The sequence below is a fragment of the Alligator mississippiensis genome, chromosome 1 (genome assembly GCF_030867095.1).
Source record: "Alligator mississippiensis isolate rAllMis1 chromosome 1, rAllMis1, whole genome shotgun sequence".
Lineage (NCBI taxonomy): Eukaryota > Metazoa > Chordata > Crocodylia > Alligatoridae > Alligator > Alligator mississippiensis.
Window position 1 is genome coordinate 203,409,462 of NC_081824.1, and position 25,639 is coordinate 203,435,100.

General features: G+C 41.0%; 1 protein-coding gene across 17 annotated transcripts in view; it reads right to left on the reverse strand.

Moving 5' to 3' along the window:
- NRXN1 (neurexin 1) overlaps positions 1-25,639 on the reverse strand; it is a 1,201,358-nt gene that overhangs the window by 1,067,427 nt on the left and 108,292 nt on the right. For 10 of the 17 annotated variants that reach the window (XM_059719198.1, XM_059719136.1, XM_019497411.2 and 7 more), the window contains exon 3: positions 3,733-3,750. The exons of the other annotated variants lie outside the window; for them this stretch is intronic. In XM_059719198.1, coding sequence (XP_059575181.1) covers positions 3,733-3,750 — 18 coding nt within the window. The remainder of the gene's footprint in view (positions 1-3,732; positions 3,751-25,639) is intronic. 17 annotated transcript variants of the gene reach the window in all.

A 25,639-nucleotide genomic window follows, 5' to 3' on the forward strand; every position in this document is an offset into this window, starting at 1 on the left:
GCAGGCTTAGCTGCTTTGTTATGCCTTTCGAATCCTATGTAACTTTACATGCCAAAATAGTAGTTTCCCAACCACTTAACTGCTCTTTTTAGCATTTATGCACAGCTTGTAATCCTATTTCACATGTAGTGTGGACACATAAGCATCCATGTGCTTACTGAGAATGTACAGTATTCTATGGTCTGCCTTGGCAGACATATGGCTCCCCTTATATGTAGCTGAGCAGAAGTTCTTAAATTGTGGCCTAGCAAAAATAAGGAAGATTACAAAGGCCCTTGCATGTTCTGCCCTAAGAGCCTAACACTTAGAGCACTCACCCATAAAGTGGGAAACCCATGTCTTATAACTTCTCACACAAAGAGGGTTGAACTTGCAGCTCTCTCACAACCACATTACAGGCATGCTGCTCCTGAGCCCTCCTCCAAAAGTTCAGCCACACCACCTTCTGTCTAGCAGTCATTAGGGCTAGAGTTCTAGGGAAGTTTCTACCTGCCCTTGAGAGCAAGGGTCTAGGATTAAACTGGGACCTGTTCCGTTCCACAGCAGCAGCCAGTTCACCAAGCCACACACCTTCTAGCATGTTTTCTTTCTCTTCACCCCATATATACCTCTCATGGAGGCCCAGCCCAGGGAACCAACTGAGGGCTGGAGAAGTTCTTGGATACTTCGCTACTTATAGCCTGGTGGTTTGAGCTCTGTGCTGGATGCAGGTTCCAGCCTCCTCTGAGCTGGGGTGTGTAGCCAAACATGGGTCTCCTTTTTCCTGTTTGAGTGCCCTAACAACTCAGGTACTGAGCCAAAACCTAGGAGGATATTCCTTCCCACCAGGTTCTTGCCATATACAATGTTGTGACTTATACTCTGTATGTGCATAGGGAGCCAAATGCCTGCCGACTTATACTCTGTATGTGCATAAGGAGCCAAATGCCTGCCTTGCCATCATGCATGCTACTGAGAATGCTTATGGATGGGTAACTGCCATATGAGCATGTAAAGTGAAATAGAAATCTACCACTCTTGCTCAAGCAATACCAGTATCTACACACTGCAAAAACAGTGTTCTGCCCTACCTTTATTCTTTTTAAGACATAGTATTTTGTTTAAATTTGCATTTAATTTTGTGACTACTGTGTTGAGTAGTAAGGTTACTTTTAAGATATAAAGATACTTACTTTGATTTATAAACAGTCTTTGCAGTCTATGGATGGATTACAGAATAGCCAAGAATTTTACTACTAGTTTACTTGTACAATTTGTAGAGTGGTTAATACAGCACAAGTAAATTTTGAATAAAAGAAATCACTCCTAGGATTTTTTTTAAAAATAGTACAAAACAGAACTTTGAAATAGGTTCTAATAAAATACACTAGTTATAAATAGGTAATCTGCTATAGGCATTCCATTAAAATAATTATTTGTGCACCACCTATATATACATAAAATAGTTAAAGGTTCGTCTTTGTGAATTAGGAGTTATGTGTTCAATAGGAATGTCTGCTTGTCTCTCTCTCTCTTTATCGCTCTCTCTCTCACTTTCTTTCCTTTTTTTGGTTTTCTTTTTGTTTTTTCTTCCTTTTAAAATGCTTCTGTCTTCAGGTTGAGCTGAGTACCATAACACACAGTTAAAGTGTGCCAAATGGGTCAGAAGTGGACATGAAAGAGGGTATGTTTTCGTATTTTGATGTGTATGTCACATGCAGAATAGAAGCCAAAGTGAATTTAGAACAAAATGAACCTTAAACCTGAAGTGAATCTATTCAACACTGGTGCAGCTTTAATAAAAAATTAATGGATTTTTTTTTCATTTACATAAGGGATTTATTTAGTTTTTAATCTATGAATATTAAGTATATGTGTGCTTCCATATGGACACTTAATAATTTGGGGAGGTGCTCAGATTCCATAGCAATGGGCAAGATATGCAAACATTGATCAATATCTAAACTTGTTTCTTAGATTCACATGTCTAGTTTCTGAACTACACCAGAACTGATATGTAAATAGCTCAGACTATGCTGGAACAAAAAAATAAGGTTTCAGCTTTAATCAAGAAACTCAAGAAAGGTCTGGATTTTGCCTTTCATTAATATGCACAGATAAATAATATGTGAAGTCAAATTGTAGTGGTTCATTACGTAGGCACAGTCATCCTGATCCACAGTTGGAACTCACTGTCATTAATGAAATGTTCCATACATGAATCAGCTCTCAGGTTGAGCCCTTATTTCAGAGGTTCCATAGTTTTTGAATCTGAATGCTTGCTCCAGTGTTAATTTTATGCAATTTTTGTGTAGTTATTTCATAAAGAAAAAGTTAAAAAAAACAAAACATTGAGATTATACTGTGGACATGTAGGTGTGTATGTGCATGTAAAACTGTCATAGTCTCACTGGATACTTTCCTTGACTAAAGTCTGATGAAGTTTTGCTTCAATGGTTATGCTTCTTTCAATGTCAGCATTTTTTTAAAATAAAAATGCCCAAAGCATCTATATGTGATGAAGCTGAGAAGTTTACCATCACCTAGCTGTACAGAAGCACTGACAATTACATTTCAAACATCTCACCGTGAGCTTAGATCATGTATGGACCAGGCTGCTACAGTGGCTCGTTGTCTACATACTTTACAGGGCCATCATGCTACAGCTGCACACAAGGGCATTAACTTTGCATCCATCCATCCATCCATCCATCCATCCATCCATCCATAATGTTTCTTATTTAAAAGTAGTTTAAAGGACATATTGAAAGAAAATACAATATTGACCCCCTGATTTAAAAAACAGCCCACACTATCTTAAAGTATATTTTAACATGAACCTAGTATGCAAAGATTCAGCCCATAGAGAATTTTTACTAGTATTGTATATATATTGATAAGACAATGTTCAAATATTGGCTTATCATAAAGATATAAATATAGACTTCCAACAAACAACTGAGCTATTTAAAAATGTACTAATAACAAACTATACTCTTAAATATACATACATATATACAGTTTACTGTCCAAGGAGTATACTTACCAATATTCTGGCTAGATGGCATTTTGTTTTAGTTTCCACTGCCTTGTGTCTTACTTTGTTTAAAGGAACTTATATACAAATACTATTACTAAAATGACACACCTCTTATACTGTCAGGTTGAAAAGATTGAATGTTTTATGTTAATTTCAATGCTGATTTTATGATAAATCAAACTTTTCTAAAGTGTCGTGCTGAAAACAGGGTAACACAAAAACTGATATTTGTCATATTAAAGAGAGCTTTCTGTGTTCTTAATTAAAAATATTGTTGTTTAACATGTATCAAATTTTTAGTTGAAGAAGGAATTATATTTCATACTGACAAGACAAACATTATCTGTTAGTATTTTTCATACAGAATACTAGAGAAATTAATCCTTCTGTGAATCTCCTGAATGATTCTGAGAAGCGATTCATATTTTAGATCACAGTCACACAAGTATAAATCCTATGTAACTCCACTCTTCAGTAAAATTATTTTGGATTTACACTAGCATAACAGGGATCAAGATCTGTCTTTGTTTTGTGTTCTGTATGAAAAAATAAATCAACCCAACTCAATAAATATAAAAATTCTCCTAATGGAAGAAATGGAACTTACCGTGTTTAATGATATTTGTACCATTATAACACTAAGCATAAGGGAAAAAAACACTGTGCAGAAGGGAAAAACAAGAGCTTAGGAAAATAAGGCAGAAAGCACCCACCTTCCACATAGTTGTCTTCTGAAAGCACATAACAGGGAAGGAGAGAAAAGGAAAACATTCATTAAGCAGCATGCAGACTGGAACTTGCCATTGCATGTCTTCATCATGCAAGGCATCAAACACAACATGCAAGTGCTCCATTGCTACCATCCGAAGGGAAAAACAAAACCACCAGAGAAGCAGTGTTTCTTTTATTCAATACAGATTATGTGATATAAAGTAAAATAATACTATTTCCAGAGTGAAGGAATTGAAAAAGGGGATTTTGCAGCTCTTTGTGAGGCAAGCTCTATTATCCATTATTCAGAGAATTTTCTCATACTGCTTTCATTAATAAATAATAAATAATTGAAAATTACCAAAAGTCACTTATTATGGGAATTCAATGTTTATTTTGTCTTATTTTCCCATTTTAAATAGTCATAAATGACTCATAAAATAGTTTTTTAAATGTAATTAATTTTGCTTTTACAGTATGCTGTGAAACATCTAGAACAGACAACCTGATGGACCTTGCAATTTTCAATAAGATGACTTCCTCATTCAAATAAATGGGCAAAACACTATTATCAAATATGACAGAAATGCCACTGTAGCTGTGTGCAATGAATAAGGGGTACAGGATCTGATCCAATTACATTTATCAGCATCAGATACTAGCATCTCTGAAAAAATCAATCACTATTTTCTACCTGGTAGAATCAGTAAAAGACAGAGTAACCACAAAGATACGGTCAGATGCTTTGTACACTTCCAATTAATTTTATACTCTGTTTATAGATTCAAGCCGAATTGGCCATATCCTGCAATCTGATGTCACTAATGGGAGTGTTGCCTAAGCAAGGCCTGCTATCAACCAGATACAACTATGTATTTAGTCCCTATCCATTAATGATCGAGAGATTCAGGCAGCACTCAGCAGAGGGCTTCCCCAAATTTTGTAGAGTGGCAGCAGACTTTGACTCCTTTCTGTTCATCCAGATGGAGAGTTGAGATTAATGAGCAAACACATGTTCAAACTCCAACTTCAGTAGGGAAGACTGACCTCTCTACATATTATTCCCCCCTGCTGGGGAATCTTTCTCTTCTTTGGGGATTTAGGAGAATATTTTTCCACTGCCCATTGTGATTCTAACTGGGAACATGGTAATAAGGAACCAAAGTTAACAAGGTATGAGGGAGAGTGGAAAAGACTGGTAGGACCAGGTAAACAGAGGAAAGAAGGATCAAGAAAAGGAACTGCTGAAGAACAACAAACACATGGAGTAAGCCAAGGATAGAAGTACAGAAAAAAATGGACCGGTTGTGTGATTTGGGCTCTTCCTATTTATGACTCTTCCTAGGTCTCATAAGTCCTTGTTGCAGAATTATGAATGAGTACAACTGAAGAATTTGGCTCAATTCAGTTATAACTCTTTTTTTTTTTTTTTAATCTAAGACTTACGTATACTATTGGGCCTAATCCTGAATTTGACTGAATTTAACAGAATCAGACCCAATAGCATCTAGTGACCATTCAGCTCAAGACCTGCTCCAATATATTTAGACTTTCAGAAACATGTCCTATAAATAAGACAGAAAACATCAAAAAGTTCTTAAAAATTATAGTTCCATATTGTGCTGCTTAGTGATCTGCTTTATGCAGCATTTAAGATGCATGCATTTAAACATATGCATGGGTTGCCACTATGTAAGAATAACTTTTAAGAATTTCAATACTCATGATTTTTCCTTCTGCCAATTATAAGTTGTAACCTTCATTCATGTTATATATATTCAGAAAACAGAACTGCAGATTATTCATCTTAAATTATTGAAAATTGCCTTCTCCAAGCACATCTTCAAGTCAGACTTGTAAGAACTCAGTGCCTACAACTTTATTTTTTTCATGAGAGTGCAGTGGGAGCATAATATCTATTACATGCAGTTAGAAAAATAAAAGAATGAAAAAAAAATGAGTATGTAAAGAAATATGTTTGTTCTAAATAAAAAGGAAGATAAAAAATTATAAAAGGACCATTGTAAAAATGAAAATTCTTCATTTCTATTAAATAAAGATTGTTTTCCTTATATCAGGTGTCAACCATACTGATATTTAGTGTAGAACACAGAAATAACTTTTTCTATCAAAAATTATGTTTAAGAGTTTACTTTCTTTTAGTGAAATAATAGTTTCCTCCCTTTCAGGAAACAGGAAAAGAAAATTACACAAAAAACTAAATGAATTACCAAAATTTTATTATATTTTCTGTCTCCTTCCATTTAGTATACTTGTAAACAACACAGGGCATATCTACATGTGCATTAATGCACTTTTCCTAAGTGCATTAGATTTAGTACCTCCAAGGTGAGGTACTAAATAAATGCACATTAGCCTGTGCTAACACACAGTAGCACAAGCGCACACTTTTTAAGTGATACAATGCGTGATAGCCTATTCTATTGCAAATTAGCATGTTTTTTTATGCACCACTTTAATACATAGAATAAGCTACTGCACATTAAAGCACAGGTGTAGACGTATCCATAGTGACCTAATATTATGGCATTCTTTTTGGCTTTCTAGGTTTAGCTCCAGATATGTTGTAACCATCATGAAGGAACTTGATAACAAGCCAATTCAAAATCCTTTTGTAGTCAGTTAAATTAACATCAATAGAAGCAAGAAAAGGCTCTATGCCTTTGACTATATGTCTTTAATACTTTATTTCAAGGACCGGATATGCAGCTGACAAAATTAGTGTAGCTCTGTTAAACTTAATGTTGCTACTATGGAAGTGTCCATAAACATTTGTTTGTGTAATTAAACTATCTAAATACAAGTGATTTAACTTATTTCTAGTATTTATTTATTTTTAATAAAAATTGAGTTGAAGTTATTAAGTGCTATTCTTCAAATAAAATATTGGGGAAAGTTTATATTACCAAAAAACACATATAATTGGGAACTTCCTCTCTAACCTCTTGGGCTAATTCTAATTCCTCTGAAATTGGGGCGTTTAGCTCAGTCAAAGTTTTTTCCATATACTGTAAATAGATGGGGAGATTCATAAAGCTGATAAGATTTTTTTCAATGGCTGTTTTAGAGTAGTGATATTACTGATCTTACTTTATTTTACGCACAAGTATTTATAAGGAGACCATTACAACATTTTGTATATAATGCAAATATTTTGTCTAATTTTTCTGATTCCCCTAGTAGTTAATACACATATGTATCTTGTAAAGTGAGAGATTATAATTTCTAAGGACAAGCCGAGTAGATAGAAACCCCTGAGTTCTACTTTTTCTCCTGGTTTATTTTGGTCATTTTGCAAGCTCTTTTTGCAAGACACCAAACAGCTCCCAAAAACTAATGAACACGCTAACTGGAGATTTGAAAGCACCTAGAACTAGTGAAGGTTTTCATCCTCTTGCATGAAAGAATCTTAACCTCTCTGCTTATGTTTCTCCAGCAGTAAAATGGAAATAAGAGTGACATGTCATACAGATATCAAATAAAATAGAGCATCTCTGTGAAGCATAAATGTTAAGCATTATTCTTGGCAACATTATAAACTTCTAAAACTTAATATACAGAACCATTATTATCTCCACTAGTATAAAAATGGACTCGTGTTGATATAACCATTAGAAGTGGTTGGTTTTCCAACAAAACATTTTTCAGTAAATCAAAACACATGTTACAGTTATATTCCTTTCTGGGGATAGCGAATTACTATCATCTAAGTGAGATGCTATACAAGAAACAGTAACAACGTTGGTCAATAAAGGCTAGGTACAGACATTTGTAGAGGGTAGAGGGAGGCTAGATAGCATTAAAATAGCTACCAGATCTAAATTGTTTGCCCAGTTGTGGACCTTACCCTTAGATCCCTAGTTCGGTAGATTTAAGTGTGGATATTATAGAAGTTTCAGGATAGTTAAATTGGTCAAAAAGTGGCCAACTTAAACTAAGTTAGCCCTACCTCCCAGTTAGCTTAACTTAGATTGAGTTTAGTGAGACCAATCTAATTGAATTTCTGTACAGTTCCTAGCACAGCACTGGGGCTACGAAAGCCCAGCCACTGGCCCTAACCCTGGGGCCGTGCTTTTCCTATCCACTCTAGCACCAGGCTATTTTTAGTCCTCTGGCCCCTCTTCCAGATGGACAACACCCCTCATGGACCAGCCAGCCCCCCCAAATTCACCACCCCACAAGCCACTCCCAGTGTCAGTTTTGCTGGTGTTTACTAGTGCTAGGAGCCAAAGAAAGTAAGTTTGAGGTGGGGGGAGGGGTGGGCAGGATCAGAGCGGGGTTGGTTCACCAAGGGGGAGTTGTTTGCCTAGGAGTGGGAGGGTTGGGGGGGGCTAAAAATAGCCTCTCATCCCAGGTGAGGAGGAGAGAGTCCCCCAATCCCACCAAACCCCCACCTCCATGGAGCCAACAGTCCCCCCTGACCGCAACCCCAACTTACTTCAGTCAGGCTCCTAGGACTGGTGAATACTGGTAAAATCATCCCTGGAAGCAGTTTGAGGGATTGTGGGCAGTTCAATGGTATAGGGAGCTGGGGGGCTGGGAAGGTCCAGTTAGGTTTCGTTGGATTGAAGAGCCTCTCCAATCCTGCAACCCCCACCCCCCAATTCCCCCAAGTCTTTCTGAGGATCCCACTAGCCCCCCTGATCTTCCCAACCTCCTCTCCACAGACCCTGCTTGCTCCCCCCAATTCCATTAAACCCTCCTGGACCCCACTAACACCCTATGGACCCCACTGGTCCCACAATCCTTAGCCCCTCCATAGACCCCCGTTGATTCCCTGAGCCCTCCAACACCCCCTGCAAACCCCACTTTCTCCCATGATCCCCACAATCCCCCCCATGGACCTTGCTTTCCCCCCAGTCCCCACAAACTCTCCTGCTATCCCTTTCATCCTGACTTACCTTAGATCAGGTGTCCATTTTTAACTTTATCTAATCTCCCCTTAACCTCTCTGAGTGCCTGTATGGACCCATAATGGACTAAGATATATGATGAAACCACACAGATCATAATGTCTGAAAGGGTCATTAAAGACCCTATAGCAGTAACTTGTGTCACTTTGCTATGTGAAATAAAGGCAACAATTTCAAACATACAGAAATTACTATTACAATTGCTTCCAGCTCTTACTTTTGCAGAATTTGACTATGCTCAAACTGGTATTAAAGGAAATGTTCAGCCTTGATTTTTTTTTAATGTAGTACATATCTGTATGGGAAACCATTTACTCTGGTTACAGATACTCAAACACTAGTTTTGATTTCTAACCCCCAAAAAGATTTATCACCAAGGCTACAATACATTACAAATATAGGCAATGTTCTCAGGCATTTTCTGGCACAATTTTAGATTTGAAGTAACAACATGTGTATCTAGTTTGGTTATGACATTTGCAAATCAAAGAGGCAAGAAAGGATACTGTTGCCCTTTGGGATGAGCAATTTGTAACTATTTGGGGCCACTGAGTTGTTGCAGGAAGGAGAGTTTTAGTCAGGTGGTTTTTTTTTGTTTAAGTGCTATTTAATTACACTCCCCCCCCCCCCCAAAAGCACACAAAGCACTGTTTCACTGAAAATAGAAAGAACACAGAACAGCAAACAGTTTCTTTGTCCGCATAACACTGGTTGCCCCAAAGGTCTGACTTTCAGCTTCCGGTGAGAGCCATTCTTACTACTGCTGCTCTGGCCCTTTTGTGCCTTTTCCTTACTTTCTTCTGAAAAACCTCTTTGCCCACCTGACTTAGCTTCAGGATTTGCTCCCCCCCACACACACACACAAAATCTTGAGCAAATTTGCAGATGACACAAAAGGGAAGGATTGAGAACATGTTGGAGGATGCAAACACAATTTAGAAGGATGTCAGCAGATTGGAAAGTTAGGCTAGAGCTAACAGGATGGAGTTCAATGTGGATAAATGCAAAATGCTATACCTCAGGAGGAATAATCAAAAACAGAACTAGGAAATGAGTGACACTGGCCGGATGGAAGAAGACTTGGGAATCTTAGTAGACCACAGACTCAGTTTAAGTCTACAGTGTGACACAGCCACACAAAAGGTGAATACAGTTTTGGGATGCATCAATAGAAGCATTAGGTGCAAGAATGCAAGGTGATAGTGCCTCTCTACTTGGCAGTGGTTATACCTCATCTGGAGTACCGTGTGCAGTTCTGAAGAAGTTAGAGAGAGTCCAGACGTGGGCAACAAAGATGATAAAGGATTTAGAAAGCAAGTAATATGAGGAGAAGCTGAAGGAGCTAGGCATGTTCAGCTTGCAGAAAAGGCACTTAGGAGGGGACATGATAACAATCTTCATGTACCTGAAGGGCTGTCATTAAGAAAAGGAAAAACACCTTTTCTCTCTTGCTATAGAGAGGAGGATACTGACTAATGTCTTGAAGTTGCAGTAAAGTAAGCTTAGATTGGACATGCAGAAAAAAAACTTCTTCACTCTTAGAACAGCGAGGCAGTCGAATAGGCTGTCAAGGGAAGCTGTGGACTCTCCATCACTGGAGGTGTTTGGACAGGCACTGGTTGGGGATGATCAAGGCATAGCTATGCTCATGTTCTATAATGGGTATTTCCCATGTTTCTGGGCTCTGTTGCTTGCCCCGTCTCCCCAACTTTCTGTTACATATGTCAAGGGATGCATCTACACATGCACTTTACTGTAGAGTAGACTAATTAGTTCCACAAAAGTTCTACAGTAAACTGTCACAGTCTATACATGTGCTGGTATTAGCGTCTAGTAAACTAATTAACTCTGCCATAGGCTAGTACTGTTGGGGACAGTACTATTTCACATTGGAGTACTTTACTCTGCCAAAATGGACATGTAGATGATGACTGGGGGTGTCAATTGCACCTGGTCAGCTCAGCCAGCCAGAGGCCCGGCTCAAATTGCTGCTGTCCTGGGCATACGTGTAGATGTTGTGCCTAAGAGCAGTTGACTCCAGCACAAACTGTGTTTCTTGTATCACATTTATTGCACATGTAGATGTACCCAGGGTGTTTTTCAGCCTTCCTCAGAGGTGTTGGCTACAGCCAAGACTGAGAACTTTGACTGGGGTGTGCCAATGCTTCTGCTCGGACCAAAGTCAAAGGTTCCTGGCTAGAGGGTCTTACCCCTCTGTTCAGCATCAGACTGTTCACCATTTGGAAGGAATTTTATCCCATGGTCATATTGGTATGAACTGTACCAAGGGTTTTAGCCTCATTCTGGGTTAGTTTTAGCTTAAGGTTTTAGCTTTAGTCTTACTAAGGGTTTTAGCCTTAGCCTGTAATAGGGTACATGGCCCTCTACCTGGGATCTCTTGAGCATATACTGACAACATTTCATAGAAGCATCATGTTAGCTGCTGTGATTCCCCTCCTTTACCTTTGGAAGGATATGGTGTTAGGTTTGTGTTGTATCCCTGTTGATGGTAGTCTTATGTAGAGTTCAGATTATGGTTTTGGATGGCTTGGATAGGGATGATCCTGCCTCAGGCAGGGGGTTGGACTAGATGACTTTTGGAGGTCCCTTCCAGCTCTATTTCTCTATGAAATATGACTTTCTATGAATTCTAGGAGAGGCAGCCATTCACACTACCTTGGAGCTGAGGGCTCAGGTTTCCACAATCTGCCCATCCCCACATTTTTAGAACTTCCATTCGGCTCAGGTCCTCTCAGCTCATAAATTGCCAGAAAAGAACCTGTTCTCTTTTTAGCTTCTGACACAAATCTGCAAGCCTAGAAGGCCTAGAAAAAGGTTCTAGGGCCCATGGAAGCCGCTCTATGCAGACTGCCAAAAACAGATTGGTCCTTGAGCCACCTAAATTTTGAATGGGCAGCACTGGGTGTCAGCTATCCTAGGGGTCTGACAATTCCCAATTTCATGCCCCTAGGGCAGTCCTAGATGTGAAGCTTTCATCAAGCGTGAGGGTCCTTGGAGCCCCAGAAGCTACTGCTTCCTGGGCATTGAACCTGATAAAAATGTTCATGTTTCAGTCAGGAGCTGCTGGAATCCTTGGGAACATATGTAGTTTCACAAACATCATATTACTGGTTTATTAAAATTTTGCAAAACATGTTTTTATTCCCAGTTGGATTGAAAACAAACTCTGAAGTACTGAAATGTGATATAAACTGAAATTTTAAGTTCTGGCTGCAAGTTTCCAAATCCAATATCACTAAAGTCTTTGAAATTACAGTCGCTTATGCCAGATCGCATTGTGACTCATTAAGAATATCTTCTTCACTAAAGCCTTACATTTACCTTTGCATTAATTAACAAGGGCCTAAATTGTTGCATTTAGCAACTCTCTTACATTAAGGACAGTGCAGAAACACACCACCACAAAGGACATTAGTGTCCCTTGGCTTCTCATGAGTGCAATTGATCATTTTGCACACCACAGCCACTATGCAGTTGCTGAGCAATGGAGTGTAAACCCCAGTCTATATCTGGAAAGCTTTAGGCCATGGTCTCATGTCCTATTCATCTGTTATCTACAGACTAGCCTAGAAGCTGAGTATAGATTGAGGGGTCTAGCAGGTCAGGTGGGAGTGTAGCCATCTTAGATTGTATCTTTCTAGCAGACGAGAAAATTGTGAATCTGTTATAGGGTGCGGAGGGGAAATGGAGATTATGTTTAACATTTTAGTTAAAGCTTGAGGAAGAAGAATCCAAAATTATTCTCACTTAGGACTTTCTGATGGTTGTAATCAGATGCATTTCTATGGAAACAAAATCACATTGTATGAACCAAGGCCAAATGTTATCCTTAGAAGGGTTGTTCTGGAGGTAATCTCCGCTTAGTGTGAAATGCATGGCAATTTTTGTCCCTTCATGACCTTGCTTCAATAGGTTGACCAATTTTAATACCTGATACAGTACCTCTGTGGTCTTGCCAGTAACTTCTTACTTTTTTTGAAGTATTTGTGGTGCAAATGGTACAGAATTTGCCCTTTATAAAGCAGATTAATTGCATTAAAACAACTGGTCACTGGTGACCAAAGGACCACGTACTGTAAATATTTTAAAGGGACAGTAGATACCAGTTATAGTGCCTGGTGGCATATGGTTTCTCATGTGTACTGTATTCCACACACAGAATTAGAATACTGGATGCTGACAGACATGGAATAAACCCAAACAAACAGTGCTTTAACAGAAGAGGAAGTGCATTAATTTGACTTGACTCCTCAGTGTCTGTATAGATTGGGTGCTTCAGCAGGGCTTTTTGGCATTTTTATGTAATAGCTAATTCAATCAGCTTTAGATAAAAGCATCAAAAAGCCTTGCTGAAGCACATACTATATACAGATGTTGGGCAAGCTGGGTCAAATTAACGCAATGTCTCTTCTGGGCATACACTGTGCTTGGTGTGGGGGTGTGCCAAGCTTAAACTAAAGTGCTGTTTTGGTTGTGTATCTTTTCACGTCCCTAAGCAGTCAGTACTATTTTGGACACACTGGAAAGGGCTTTGCTATTATGAAAGATTAATGTTTTTATGTAAGAGATGTAGAAGCAGAAATAAGGGAGAGTCTGTTATGAGATGAAGCTTGTTTGTTGGCATGTCTCACAAAAAAAAATGAGACAGGGAAATAGAAAATACGATACAACTTTTTTTAAAGAATATTTCACATATGTTGTCTCCAGACTCAAGATTGTATGATAGGATCCTCCTTTTTGAACAAAAATTTGTTTTTTCCTCTAGTAGTTCACTAAGAATTGTTGCCTGTACACCAAGAGAGAGAGGATCTGTAACCTTTCTAAATGTGTTATTAAAACTATTCTATCTGAACACCTGATCTGAAAGAATATAATTGGAAAAGCTATTTAAAAATCAGTTTCCACTAAGCATTAATAATCTCTGTACTAAATTAATGGTAATCTAACACAATAAACTGCCATTAGCATGGGTCTCTCTCTGTGCATTGTAGTAGTAGAAGTAGTTTATTTACAGCTTTTGTTAAAAAATATTTAAAAAACAATATAAATGATAGTTATTGGTAAAAACATTCACTACATATTGTTTAAATGAATAACTTACATTTGAATTTCTCTAGTTTTTAAATGTGTATAGGGGGCACCAATACATGGTGATATCAGATCGGTATCGATATAAAGAAAACTGGCTGTATCAGATATTGGCTGATAATCTGGCCGGTAAATGCCCATGCTGCATGCAGCCATAGTGCAGCAGTCAGACAGTGAGAAGCAGAGCCAGCAGCGTGGAGAACTGCCTCCAGCTGGTAAGTCTGGTGTGATTGAAGGGAAAAGGAGAGGGAAGGGACGGGGGATGGGAAGATCAACACCACCATAGTAAGGGTGGGGGAAGCGGCAGGCGCTGCTCACACAGGGCAGGGTGGGGCAGAGCCACAGTTCATGGGGAAGCAGGTGGCTTCCACTGCTGCTTGCATTCTGGGAGGGCATAGCAGAAGGCAGGCATGTGCCCCCTTGATCTGCACAGAGCGAGATGGGGCAGGCTGCAGCTGGGGCGGCATGGGGCTCTTCTTGGTAGGGGCTGGGCTCAGAGTGGGCACTGGTGGCACTGACGGGATGCTGCATCCACCCAAAATTTCACCACTGCTCCGCTCCCAGTGCCACTGCCAGCCACCTGGCATAGCCCCGGCTCTTCCCAGCACATGGGTGGAGGCAGATGGCTGGTGATACCAGCACTGGGAGCCAAGCAGCGGCAAAATTTGGGGTGGATAGAGCATCACTATAGTGCTGTTTGCAGCCACTCTGAACCCAGCCCCCACTGAAAAGAGCCCTGCACAGCCCTGGCTGCAGCCTATCCCATCCTGCTCCTCACAGATCTGGAGGGTTCCCCCTCCCCGTGCCCTCCCAGAGTGCAAGCAGCAGTGGGAGCCACCTGCCCCGCCATGAGCTGCAGCTCCACCCCCGCTGCCCCTGCTTCCTCCCTCACCGCAGGGGGCATTGATCTTCCCCTCCCCATGCCCCTTCTCTCCCCGCTCCCCTTCCACCACACTGGACTTACCAGCTGGAGGCAGCTATATCGGAAATCAGTATTGGCTGATATGCCTCCTTAAATATCACCTATCGGTATCGGCCCCAGAAATCTCTATCGGTGCACCCTTAGTTTCAAGTGTGTCACTTATTAATAATAATGTATTACAAAGATAAATAAATTATATATGGATGTTCATATGTGGGACCTAAGCTTGTTTCCATTTGCCTCTTCCCACAGAATGAGGTGCATGAAGAACAATTTTTCTCCAGTTTTTTCATCTGGTAAGTGAAGTTTGCTTCTGTGAAATGAGGTTGGAGGATCATTCACAAACCCTTTACAGGATTAGCTGCAGTATAGCGATGTCTGTACAGTAGTTCCATAATCTTCACATACTATGACTCTGTTGGGTATGATCCAAGGTCTAATGAGGTCAATAGAAACCTCCTATTGATTACAACAGTCTTTGGATCTCACAGGACTTCCACTGGTGGTACCACCCAGGGACTTCCCAATGCAAATGCTAGAAAGGTAATATGATAGGGTCTGTATTAACTTTTTAAGGGGACATCTACACAGGCACTTTGCTGCAGAGTTGCTTAATTAGTTCTGCAGTAAAGCGTCATCATCTACATGTGCAGCGCTATTAAGTTGGAGTAAACTCATTAACTCTGCCATAAGATAGTACTGCCCAAAACAAGTACTATTCTATGGCAGAGTTATTTAATGCTCTGCAACACAGATTTAGACAGTGAATGGAGCTGGCTGGGGCACAAGGGTGCTATACTGTAGGGGCTGCTGACTGGCTACCCCCACACTGTAGCACTCTCATGTTCCAACCATCTTCTCCACAATATGTTGAGGTAGGGTGAAGCAGATCTGTGCTGTCACCCCAGGCCCACTGCCAGCTGGGGCTGAGCCACCCTGGCCCAATGTGCTGCTATCCTAGGCACATGTATAAATGCTACACCCTGGAGCAAAAAATTCCAGAGTGAACTGTGCTGGAGTATATTCAGCCATGCTAACTGCACATTTAGATGTGCCCTGAGAGAACAAATATAATGTGATCTGACCCATCCACTACTCTATCTTTTTCATTTCCTATCCACACCCTAATATAGATCCTTTCTCCTTTGCAACATCCTGTAAGAGGCCAAGAACAAAATGGGATACTACTGCTAAAGTAGCTGGCCTGTCTTCAAATGCAGGACTGGAAATAGAGACTGTCTAGGACCTCCAGGGTACAGCTGTTCCCACAGAAGATTTGGACAAGGTAAGTCAGTTAGGCATCAATTCAGTTGCATCTCTATAAACCTCGAGTAACTCTTGACTTTATTCCAAAGGAAGTCATGCTTACTGGATGAGGGAACTATACAATGAATGGAAAGCACTGACTCTGTGATGGACTGAGGTCATTATTGTTAAGTAATTGAATATGAACTCCCAGAGCAATGCAGTGACTAAAGGACTTAAACAATCCTTAGACATATAAGCAAAGAAATACTGAGCACAAGTGAGAAGCAGCATTACTTCTGTATATGGCATTACTGAAACAAATAGTGTGTACATCTCCAGCACTCACACTAAAAATGATGTGAAAAAATAAGGGAGAGATCAGAAAATTGTTCCAAGAGTCTGATAAAATGCCTTACAATAAAAGGCTTAAGGAGCTCAATTTACCAAGTATATCAAAGAGAGGTATCTTGATCACAGTTTATAATTACCTATAGCTATAATGGAGAAGATATTTGATACTACAGAGTTTTTTAACTTATCAGACAAAGGATGGGATTAAAAGTCAGCAAACTAGAACAGGAAATAAGATGCACCGTTTTAAAGAGAGGAATCAAACATTACAAGAGCTAGTGGTAAATTCTCCAGAACTTGAGTCTTCACATCAAGACTAAATCTCTTTATAAGGTTTTCTAGTTGATCCATGAGATATTGAACCACATGTAGGAATCACTGGAAGAAGTTTATGGCCTGTGCTATGCAAGAGGTCAGCCTTGGCTATCATAATGTTCCCTTCTGGCCCGAAGATTTATGATTCCATGAATTTTCACTGGTTTAACTGAGCACAGAAACAGACCATAAACTTCAGTGAGTATTCTGAGCCCTCTGAATCACAACTGCTGTTCAAATAGATTGCACTTTCAGAGCTGATTTCTACTCCTTTTACTCAAGCAAAGTTCACATGGAGGAAAAAAAGTTTAATCTAAAACAGTTAAAACTATAATGGGTGAAAAAGGTGATTATTCAGATGAATTACCACAATTCCAACAGATGAAAATGTTCCACCAATAAAGTTGGTCATCTTAGGGCTTTGTTACACATTAATTTTAGGTGGGTCCTGGAGTTCTTAATCCCAGGGTTGTCCACACATTAACACCTGAAACTAGTTTTAAGCACTCTTTAGGTGGCTTAAAGTTACACCACCTTATCTGTGTTACCTAGCTCAGGTCACACTAACATGTAGCCACTGTAGGCTACATGTTAGTGTAAACATCCCACCTCTTCCCTGCCCACACCTGCACAGGGGCCTAATGTCCCCCCACTTGCCCTCCCCAGCACCCCAGACCCTGCTCCTTGCCACCCTTCCCAACTACTTGTGGCTGCCTGCAATATCTGGCCATGGGGACCAGGAAGAAAAGGGTTAATCTGCCTGTCTGGCCACCAGTATCACTACTGTTGTTCTCTGGGCTGGGCTTAGCCTGGAGAAGAGCAACAGCCTGGAAATGGCAGTGGCAGGGGTAGGGTTTGGGCAGGTAGGTTAACTCTTCTCTGCCTGGTCCCCAGGGATAGAAAGTGCAGGCAGCCCAAGGAGGCAGGGGAGGAATGAGGGGGGGGGGGCAGGGCCAGAAGAGGAACTGGGGGAGACCCACGGGGTAGAGGGCAAGGGGAAGCCTGGAATTGGGGGGGGGGGGGAGGAGGAGTCTTACCTTTCAGTCCTCCAGGCCCCTGCTGGCTTGCAGTATGATTGCTCCAAACTTAAGCTAGCACTAACTAATACCAATCAACATTTGAGCAGCTCACAGAGTAATGTGTAACAAGGCCCTTACTTCTATACACTATAACATTTTCTAATTTCCTTTCAAGTTGTCTACAGAGGAGATCCTCAGAATCAAAATCAAACAAGATGTCAGTCGTCTTTCTAAAGAAAATACTAAATATACCATGTACCGAACAGCTTAAACTATATATGTGCATATGTGTATGGACTAAAAGTTAGTCTATTTCCCAGCAACACAAGTATTTCGAAAGTGCAGCTTTCCATCACTATTTTAGTTGGGGTTATTAGTTAAACTATATTAGGCTAAGGGTATTTACTGATATCTATTTTTAAATACAATCTAGCCATATAGGCTGGATTTTTAGTGCAATCACAGCTGCAGTTCAGTAGACATATATTTCATATTTAAATCTCTTTTCCTTCTGAAGTGTTTCATAATAATCTACAGTGATTCCATGAACTATGACTAGTCCATTCCCTTTAATAAGTTTCAGGATCTTTATAATATAAGCTATGAGTAATTAACAATAAATTATTGCACATGAAGAAGGAAAATAAACAAACAAATATATAAACAAGATCACAGTCTAGTGGCAAAAATGATTACTTTTAAAATTATGAATTAATTAAATCTTAGTCTTTCTTCTGTATCAAGAATGGCTTCCCTCAAACCTATTAAATTTCAGGTTTATCAGGATTGGCTTCCACCAAACATACTAAATTTCAAGTTTTTGCCTTGAGGTTCTAGTTAGGGGAGGTTTCTCTGGCCCCCAAGTCTGCTAGCAAAATCTCAGAGTTTAGGTATGTTTACAGCAAAGAAACAGATTAAAAGAAGAATAAGGATGGATACTGCCAACATGGGCACCAGAAGGCAGGTCTTGATTCCTTAAGGACTAATGTTGTCAGAACATTATCTGTCATTTAAAGTAGGAAGAAATAATTTTCCTGATTTATAATAGGGATAATAAATAAAATTAATTAAATATTTGATTTTAAAGCAATAAAAAGATGTGAAATTATAGCCTCACTTAGGCAATAGGCATTTTGCCACTGACATGAGTTGGGCAGGATGTGATCCTTGTTGTGCATATAGAACATAAGACTCCAGAGAAGTTAGGTATCAATTTGAAGTCCAGAAGTAAATCTGAAGATTGTCACATTTCAATTGTAGACAATTTTGAAAGTTGTTAAACAAATGAGGAATCAACAGTAATAATAATAGTAAAAATCTTTACAGGGATTAAGGGCAAAATCTTGGCTGGACCTTTAGGTGTCTTCAATTCTATGCTATGAACAGATTTGCAGAGAGCAGGGGTATTGAACTGAAAGAATAAAATAATTTAAATTCAAAGGATAGGAAAGGTAGAGGAAAGGATAGTGGAAAGGAGCACTGCTGAGAGAGGCAAAGGTAGGTCGAAGAGACCAAAAGGGATCAACAAATCAGTTAACCAATGAGACTCATACATTTATTTATGGGAACATAAAATAATCTAAGCAATGGGATAAGAATCCTTTTTCTCTTGAGAACATATTTAACACAATTCAGTCTGTTGATGAATTCTTCTTCCGTAATTTTGTGTTCAAGTTGTGTTTTTTTTTTAATTGTCTAACAACAATCGTCTAAGAAGGTTTTTAAAGTTGTCTAATAACAGCTACTTTAAGGTCAGCAATATAATGTCTAGGTAGGTTGAGGTGCACTGCTATAGGCTTTTGTTCTTTTTAGAACTGATGTCAAATTAATGTCCATTTCTTCTTTCACATAAGGATCACCCCAATCTGGCCAATGTAGACAGCAGAAAGGCACTGAAAGCAGTTGATGGAGTATGTGACATTGGAAGAGGAGAGGGGAAATGCACTTCAGATGTTATAATCTTTATTGTTTGGTTCAGTGATGATGTGTTCTGTGTTGATGAAGTCAGTGGGAGATTTAGGTGCATTCAAAGGGTGATTCAGAGTGTGCAGACATTAGTGTTGCCTATAGTTGGTTAACAGAAAACGTGAAGCACAGGGACATGTTTGAACTCACACCTTTCTCTAGAGCTGAGGTACATGACACAGTGGGCACATCTACACAAGATGCTTAATTTTGCATTAGCACAGTTTACTGTGAAGTGGAGTAGGGGGCTGAGAGATCCTTATCTCCTAGCCCCTGCTCTGCCATTGCAATCAGGGAGCAGGGGGCTGGGAGACCCTTATCTCCCAGCGCTGGTTCCACAACTGCTGCTGCAGGGAGATCCTTATCTGGAGCCTTATTTCCCAGACTTAGCACTTGAGCTTAGAAGACTATGGAGCTCAGGCTGGAAGGATGGGAGGATGGCCCCATAGTTGTGGAGCCAGTACTGAGGATTAACGGTCTCCCAACCTGAGACCCATGACCATGGAGCTCAGGCTGGGAGATAAGGAACTCCCAGCACAGGCCCTGCAGTCATGGAGCCAGTGCTGGGAACTTCTGGCTGGTGGGCACAGGGGAGCCTGTTCCCTGCCCAGCTCCATGACTATAGAGGTGGGTAGGGAACAAGCCCCCCAACCTGTTCTTCCCCACCCAGCTCCACGCTTACAGAGCTGAACAGGAAACAAGCTGCCCAGCCTCTACCCAGCATGCAGGGTAGGGGCTAGGAACTGTCCTGGTCAGGAACAGGTTGGGTCCCAATTGGGTGATTGAGGCACAGGGCTTGGAAAAAACTTCAGGGGTGGGGTAGGTTCCAGCCCCCTGCCCCAATCTGCTGCTGGGTCAGCTAGCAGTGAAGTAGTTGCTAGCTGCCAGACTGGTGGATTAGGGCAGGGGGCTGGGACCTGCCCCTCCCCTGCAGCTCTTTCTAAGTCCCTGACCCTGATCAGGGATCCAGGGCCAGGAGCTCCCTGTTGCCAGGGCAGGGGGACATTGTCCCCACCGCAGTAGCAGGCAGTCACCCAGGGCCAGGAGACAGCATTATCCTTAACACAGGCTATAGATTCATAATCTCTCTATGACTCCTGCATACCTTCCTGCACAATTATATAAACTGGAATTCTGTCCCTCATTTACAAATCCGGACCCAGCCCTGAATTTTTTAAGGATGTTTTTTAGTATAACAGAAAAAACATCACATCTGTCCCTTCTCACCAGTAACTAGCTAATGAAGTTTTAAAATTAATCTTTTTGTGATACCTCTCAACTGTCCACATTTCGCCATTTACACAAATGCATGCACCACAGCACCGGGTGCATCAGCTCGCATGCAGAGCAGATTTGACTAATTGGCACATCAGAGCAGACAAATGTATGTGTATAAATTCCCAGAGGTACTAAATTTAATGTGCATTAGGAAAAGTGGCTTAATGCACATGTTGACATGCCCTGTATGAAGAAAAATTAGATGAACTGGTATTTATTTAGTTCAGACAAGAAGGGTAAGTTAAAAACAGTTTTCAAATATATTTTTTTTTTATAAAGAGAATGGTCAATAGTTAGCTGTGTCCAAAGGACACAGGTCCATAAGAAGCAATGGACTTTCTTTTCTGGCAAGATATAGTAGTAACACTAAAAAATAAATCAAAATATAGCTCCATTTTGGCTATTATCCATGAAGCAGGCTGGTGCAAGTTCTACTGTACCTCTCTTTTGGAAGGCTTTTAAATAAGGTATAACATTTTTTATTTTTTTTTACAAAACTGTAGCATAGGCTTTTTTCACTATAAATTGAGTTCTGGTGTTGAAAGCTAATAATGTTACTATATATTTTTTTATTTGAATTAAAATGAAGATTTCACTTTAGCTAATTTGATGCTATTTCATTTGAAATCATTAAATTATGTTGATTAAAAAGCAACATTTAGAAATAACTAAGATTTATAATTGCTCCTATAATTATTATTATGTTACCCCTGAATATTATTCTGGCTAATTACTATTTGTAGATTATAATAATAATCACATGAAATATTATCTTTGAAACACCTTTAGACATCATTCAAAAATATTTCAACTTAAATGAAGTATGAGTGAATATTTTTTCTTCTGTATAGATTTTATAAAACAGAGAGATAATCTAGCTTCTCTGTAGGTAACTGGATAAATAAACAATATTCACACATGTGTGCACATGTGCGTGCACACACACAAACAACATTCTAAATTATGTGAATTTACATCTTTTAAATAATCTTTTATTTTCTTTACTCACCCCCAATGAGAAATGACTCCTTAGTATTTGGTTTATATTTCTTAGAACATGAACTGATGGCAAAAGTTTGGGAATTTATTATAGGCAGATGCTGCATGTTACATATCCTCATTTGGCACCTGGAAGGACTGATTATCAGTTTTAACTTTCGGTCTATGTCTCCTCCCAGGTCAGATACTAAAAAACTAAAAGAGTGCACACATTTTCAGGGAGCACGTTTCTACCTTCATTAATGCGCAGTAGTTACTGTGCATTTAGTTTAGTACTTTCTTAATGAAGCACTAACTAAATATGCAGTAAATATGCAGCGCCACTGCAGTTTTTTGTGACACTTACTGCGCACTAAGCTAATAACACTGCATAGTAGCATATTAGCACATTTTTTGATCAGCACACTACTGCACACTACTATTAGGCTACTGCGCAGTAAGCATGTCAACTAGACATGCCCAGGAAGCAAAGCATGGTGATTCTTTGGAGAGACAGTAGGGCTACACAAAACTTTGGTAGCTGATTCAATTCAGAGAACATCTGGCCCAATTCAGGGACCAAATCTCCGAATCCAAATTGAATTGGGAGACCAATTAAAAGTTCCAAGTCAATTCAAAGCATTTGAATTGATTTGGAAAATTTTGTAAAAGATCTGACCACTTCAGAGATTCAACCATAGACTAAACAGGCAGCTGACATGGCTGTTAAGTCTGTTGGGGCTGGGGAAGGGAGGAAGGAAGGGGGATGGGGGGCTTGGGGCTTGGACTGTGACAAGATGTCCAGCCAAGGGGGGGGGGGCACGCGTTATTCAGGGAGGGGCATGGGATACGAGCACGGAAGAGATGGGAGTGAACACTCTGTCCTGCTGCTGCTTTCCCAGCCGGGGCAGGGCAGCATGGAATGTGGGCATGGCTTGCTCCAGGTGGAAGGGGGAAAGCGGCAGCAGGGCATAACACCCCCCCCCCGTGCTTCTGCACCCACATCCAATCCCCTCCCCCCTTGCTGCCTGGGAAGCAGTGGCAGGGCAGAGCCCCAGCTCCCAGTGCTGATAAAGGCATGGCAGCACTGGGCATAGGGGCTATGTCCGGCTGCCACCCGGAGCAAGCCAACCTGCATCGCACCCCTGCTCCCCACGCTGGCTGGGCAAGTGGCATCAGGGCATAGCCCCCGTGGCTTCCCCTGCTGGGGCAGAGGCAGGCACAGCCAGAGGAGCCACATAGCTGCCCTGCTCAGCCACATCCCCCACCCAGCCCCACCCTTGTCCCAGCACTTAAAAAAACCAAAACAACCCCACACTCACCAGCTTTGGCAGTGGTCACCTGGCCCCTGGCATGGGTGCAACACAGTACATGGTGCCCTGCTGAGCTGTCTGGGAGTTGGTACAGCTCCGCATTTCAGCCAGAGTTCAGCACTACTCAGCCCTAGCCCCCAGACAGCACACAACAACCTGCTGAGCTGTGCTGCACCCATGCCATTGGGCAGCTGCTACGTGGGTGCCAGGTGGGGGAGGTGATCCTCACTGCCCCCCTGCTGCACAGAAGACTCCACCATGAGTGCCCAGAGGCCACAACCACTGCTGCAGCTGGCGAGTGTGGGGCTTTTTTTTTTACTTTAAAGCTCTGGGACTAAGCTGGGGCTGGGCAGGGGCTGGAGCCAGGCAAGGCAGGCATTGGGGCTTCTCCTGTGGCTCCCCACACCCAGGGAGAGGCAGGAACAGCCAGAGGAGCTGCAGGAGAGCCTGCAGTTGCCCAGCTGTACCTGCCTCTCCCCAGCTGATCCGAATCACCAAATCTCTCTGAAACAGAGCTGACTCTCGCGAAGCCGATTCAGCTGAATCAATTTGGGACAGTGATCTGAATCTCTGAATTGAAACCCTGTCTTCCAAATTGGTTGAATCTGAATCAAAAAGTGTCCTATTCACACAGGCCTAAGAGACAACCCAACCACAAGGGCCAGCATAGGGATATGTTTGAACTCACACCTTTCCTGGCAGATCAGACTTGTCCCTATGTTTTGGAAGCTGTAACACTTGTGCCTAATACAATTAATACACCCTCCATTTTTGGATCCTCTGTTCCCTTTCCAAGGATTTAACTTTGGAAGAGCGTATTTTGGCCCTAACCCACCATTAAATTATCATCCTTTTCCTGAATCTATATTACTTTAATGTTAGACAATGTTACCAATGTTACATTATGGCAGGCTCTTCCTGGACAGTTGCTCAATTTACTTGTCTGATGCCACGGCATCTTTCACTTGATTTCTGGAACTAATTGGTTCAGTTAGAACTGACAAATTGGTTAGAATTTCTGAACTACCACATGTTGGTTATGCCAGGAAAACGTGATATAGTATTCTAGATCAAGGAACCATTTGTGTGTTAAAATTGTAACAGAAGTAATTGTAATAATCTTTCCGTAAAAAGGCTCTACTCAGAGGTATACAGAAAATGTATAGGACCAAGTCAGAATGCAATATCTAGTGAAAAATAAAAATAAGAAAAAATAAAAATAAGTATCTAGATTTAGTTAAATAGGGGAAATAGCTGAGTATGTCATAACCCAAAATGGTTCCTGGCAGACATTAATAAAAGTATGCAATTGGGATATAACAGAATGTTATCTCAGATCTCAAAAATCATCCTATCATGCCAGGAAAGCTGCTCCCCAGTGCCAGGCTTTCCAAGCCTGGACCTTTAAAGGTACACTGGGCAGCCTGGCACTGGGGGCCTGGTCTCTGATGTCATCAGATTTCCTTTTCAACTTTTCTGTAGGTGAGCAGCCTGGCAATGGGATGCTGCTCCCTGATGCTGGGCTACCTGAATCCAGATCTTTAAATATGCTGGGCAGCTCTGCATAGGAAAACAGACCCTGATACCAGGCTGCCTGGAGTGTCTTTACACGTTCTCATACACAGGCATATTTAAAGGGTGGCATGTGCAAAGTGCACATGCAGCTGGCCTGCACACAGGCCCAGGGAGCACAAGGTTGGAGAGCGGTTCCCCAACCTCCTATGATAGTATATCCCTGCCAGAAGTGCAAATTAAAGCACACTATAAACCAGTCACAAAGATGTTCCACTTGATTATGTGACTGATGCATTAATTCTGCAATACATGTAACATCATCCAGGGGCCTATTATATAGAATCATAGAGTAATACAAAATGAGAGTTGGAAGGGACTTCAGGAGGTTATCTAGTCCAACCCCCAGCTCAAAACAGGACTGTCCCCAACTACAAAGATCTGTAACTATTATGGGTGTGTGAAATGGGCCATATTCAATTTGGATTTGGCCCGAATTGGAGACAGTGATTTGATTCGTTGATTCGGACCACTGTCCCCAATTTGAGTCGGCTGAATCTGAAGATTCAATGCTGATTTGGAAAATCAGTGATTCAGCCATAGTCACAGCTTTAAATGTTTTTTTTTTCTACATACCTTGAGATACCAGGCATCATGAACACTACAATGGTGGGGCATATGGAGTGTCCCACAGGAGCGTGGGGGGGCTTGGCAGTGAACCTGGAAGTGGACCAGAAGTGGACCAGAATTACTTATCCGCCAGCTCCCTTATCTGGTCCACCAGGGAGAGTGCAGGGTGCCCCCACCTCAGCGATCAGCCACAGGGAGAACCTGGGTGGCCCTCCAGACCCAGGAGGCAGCAGTTGCCAAGCCAGGGGTGCATGAGTGTCCTCCTTGTACACTCCCTGGTGGACCCGGAAGTGGACCGGAAATGCTTCTGGTCCATTTCTGTGTCTGCTGCTTAG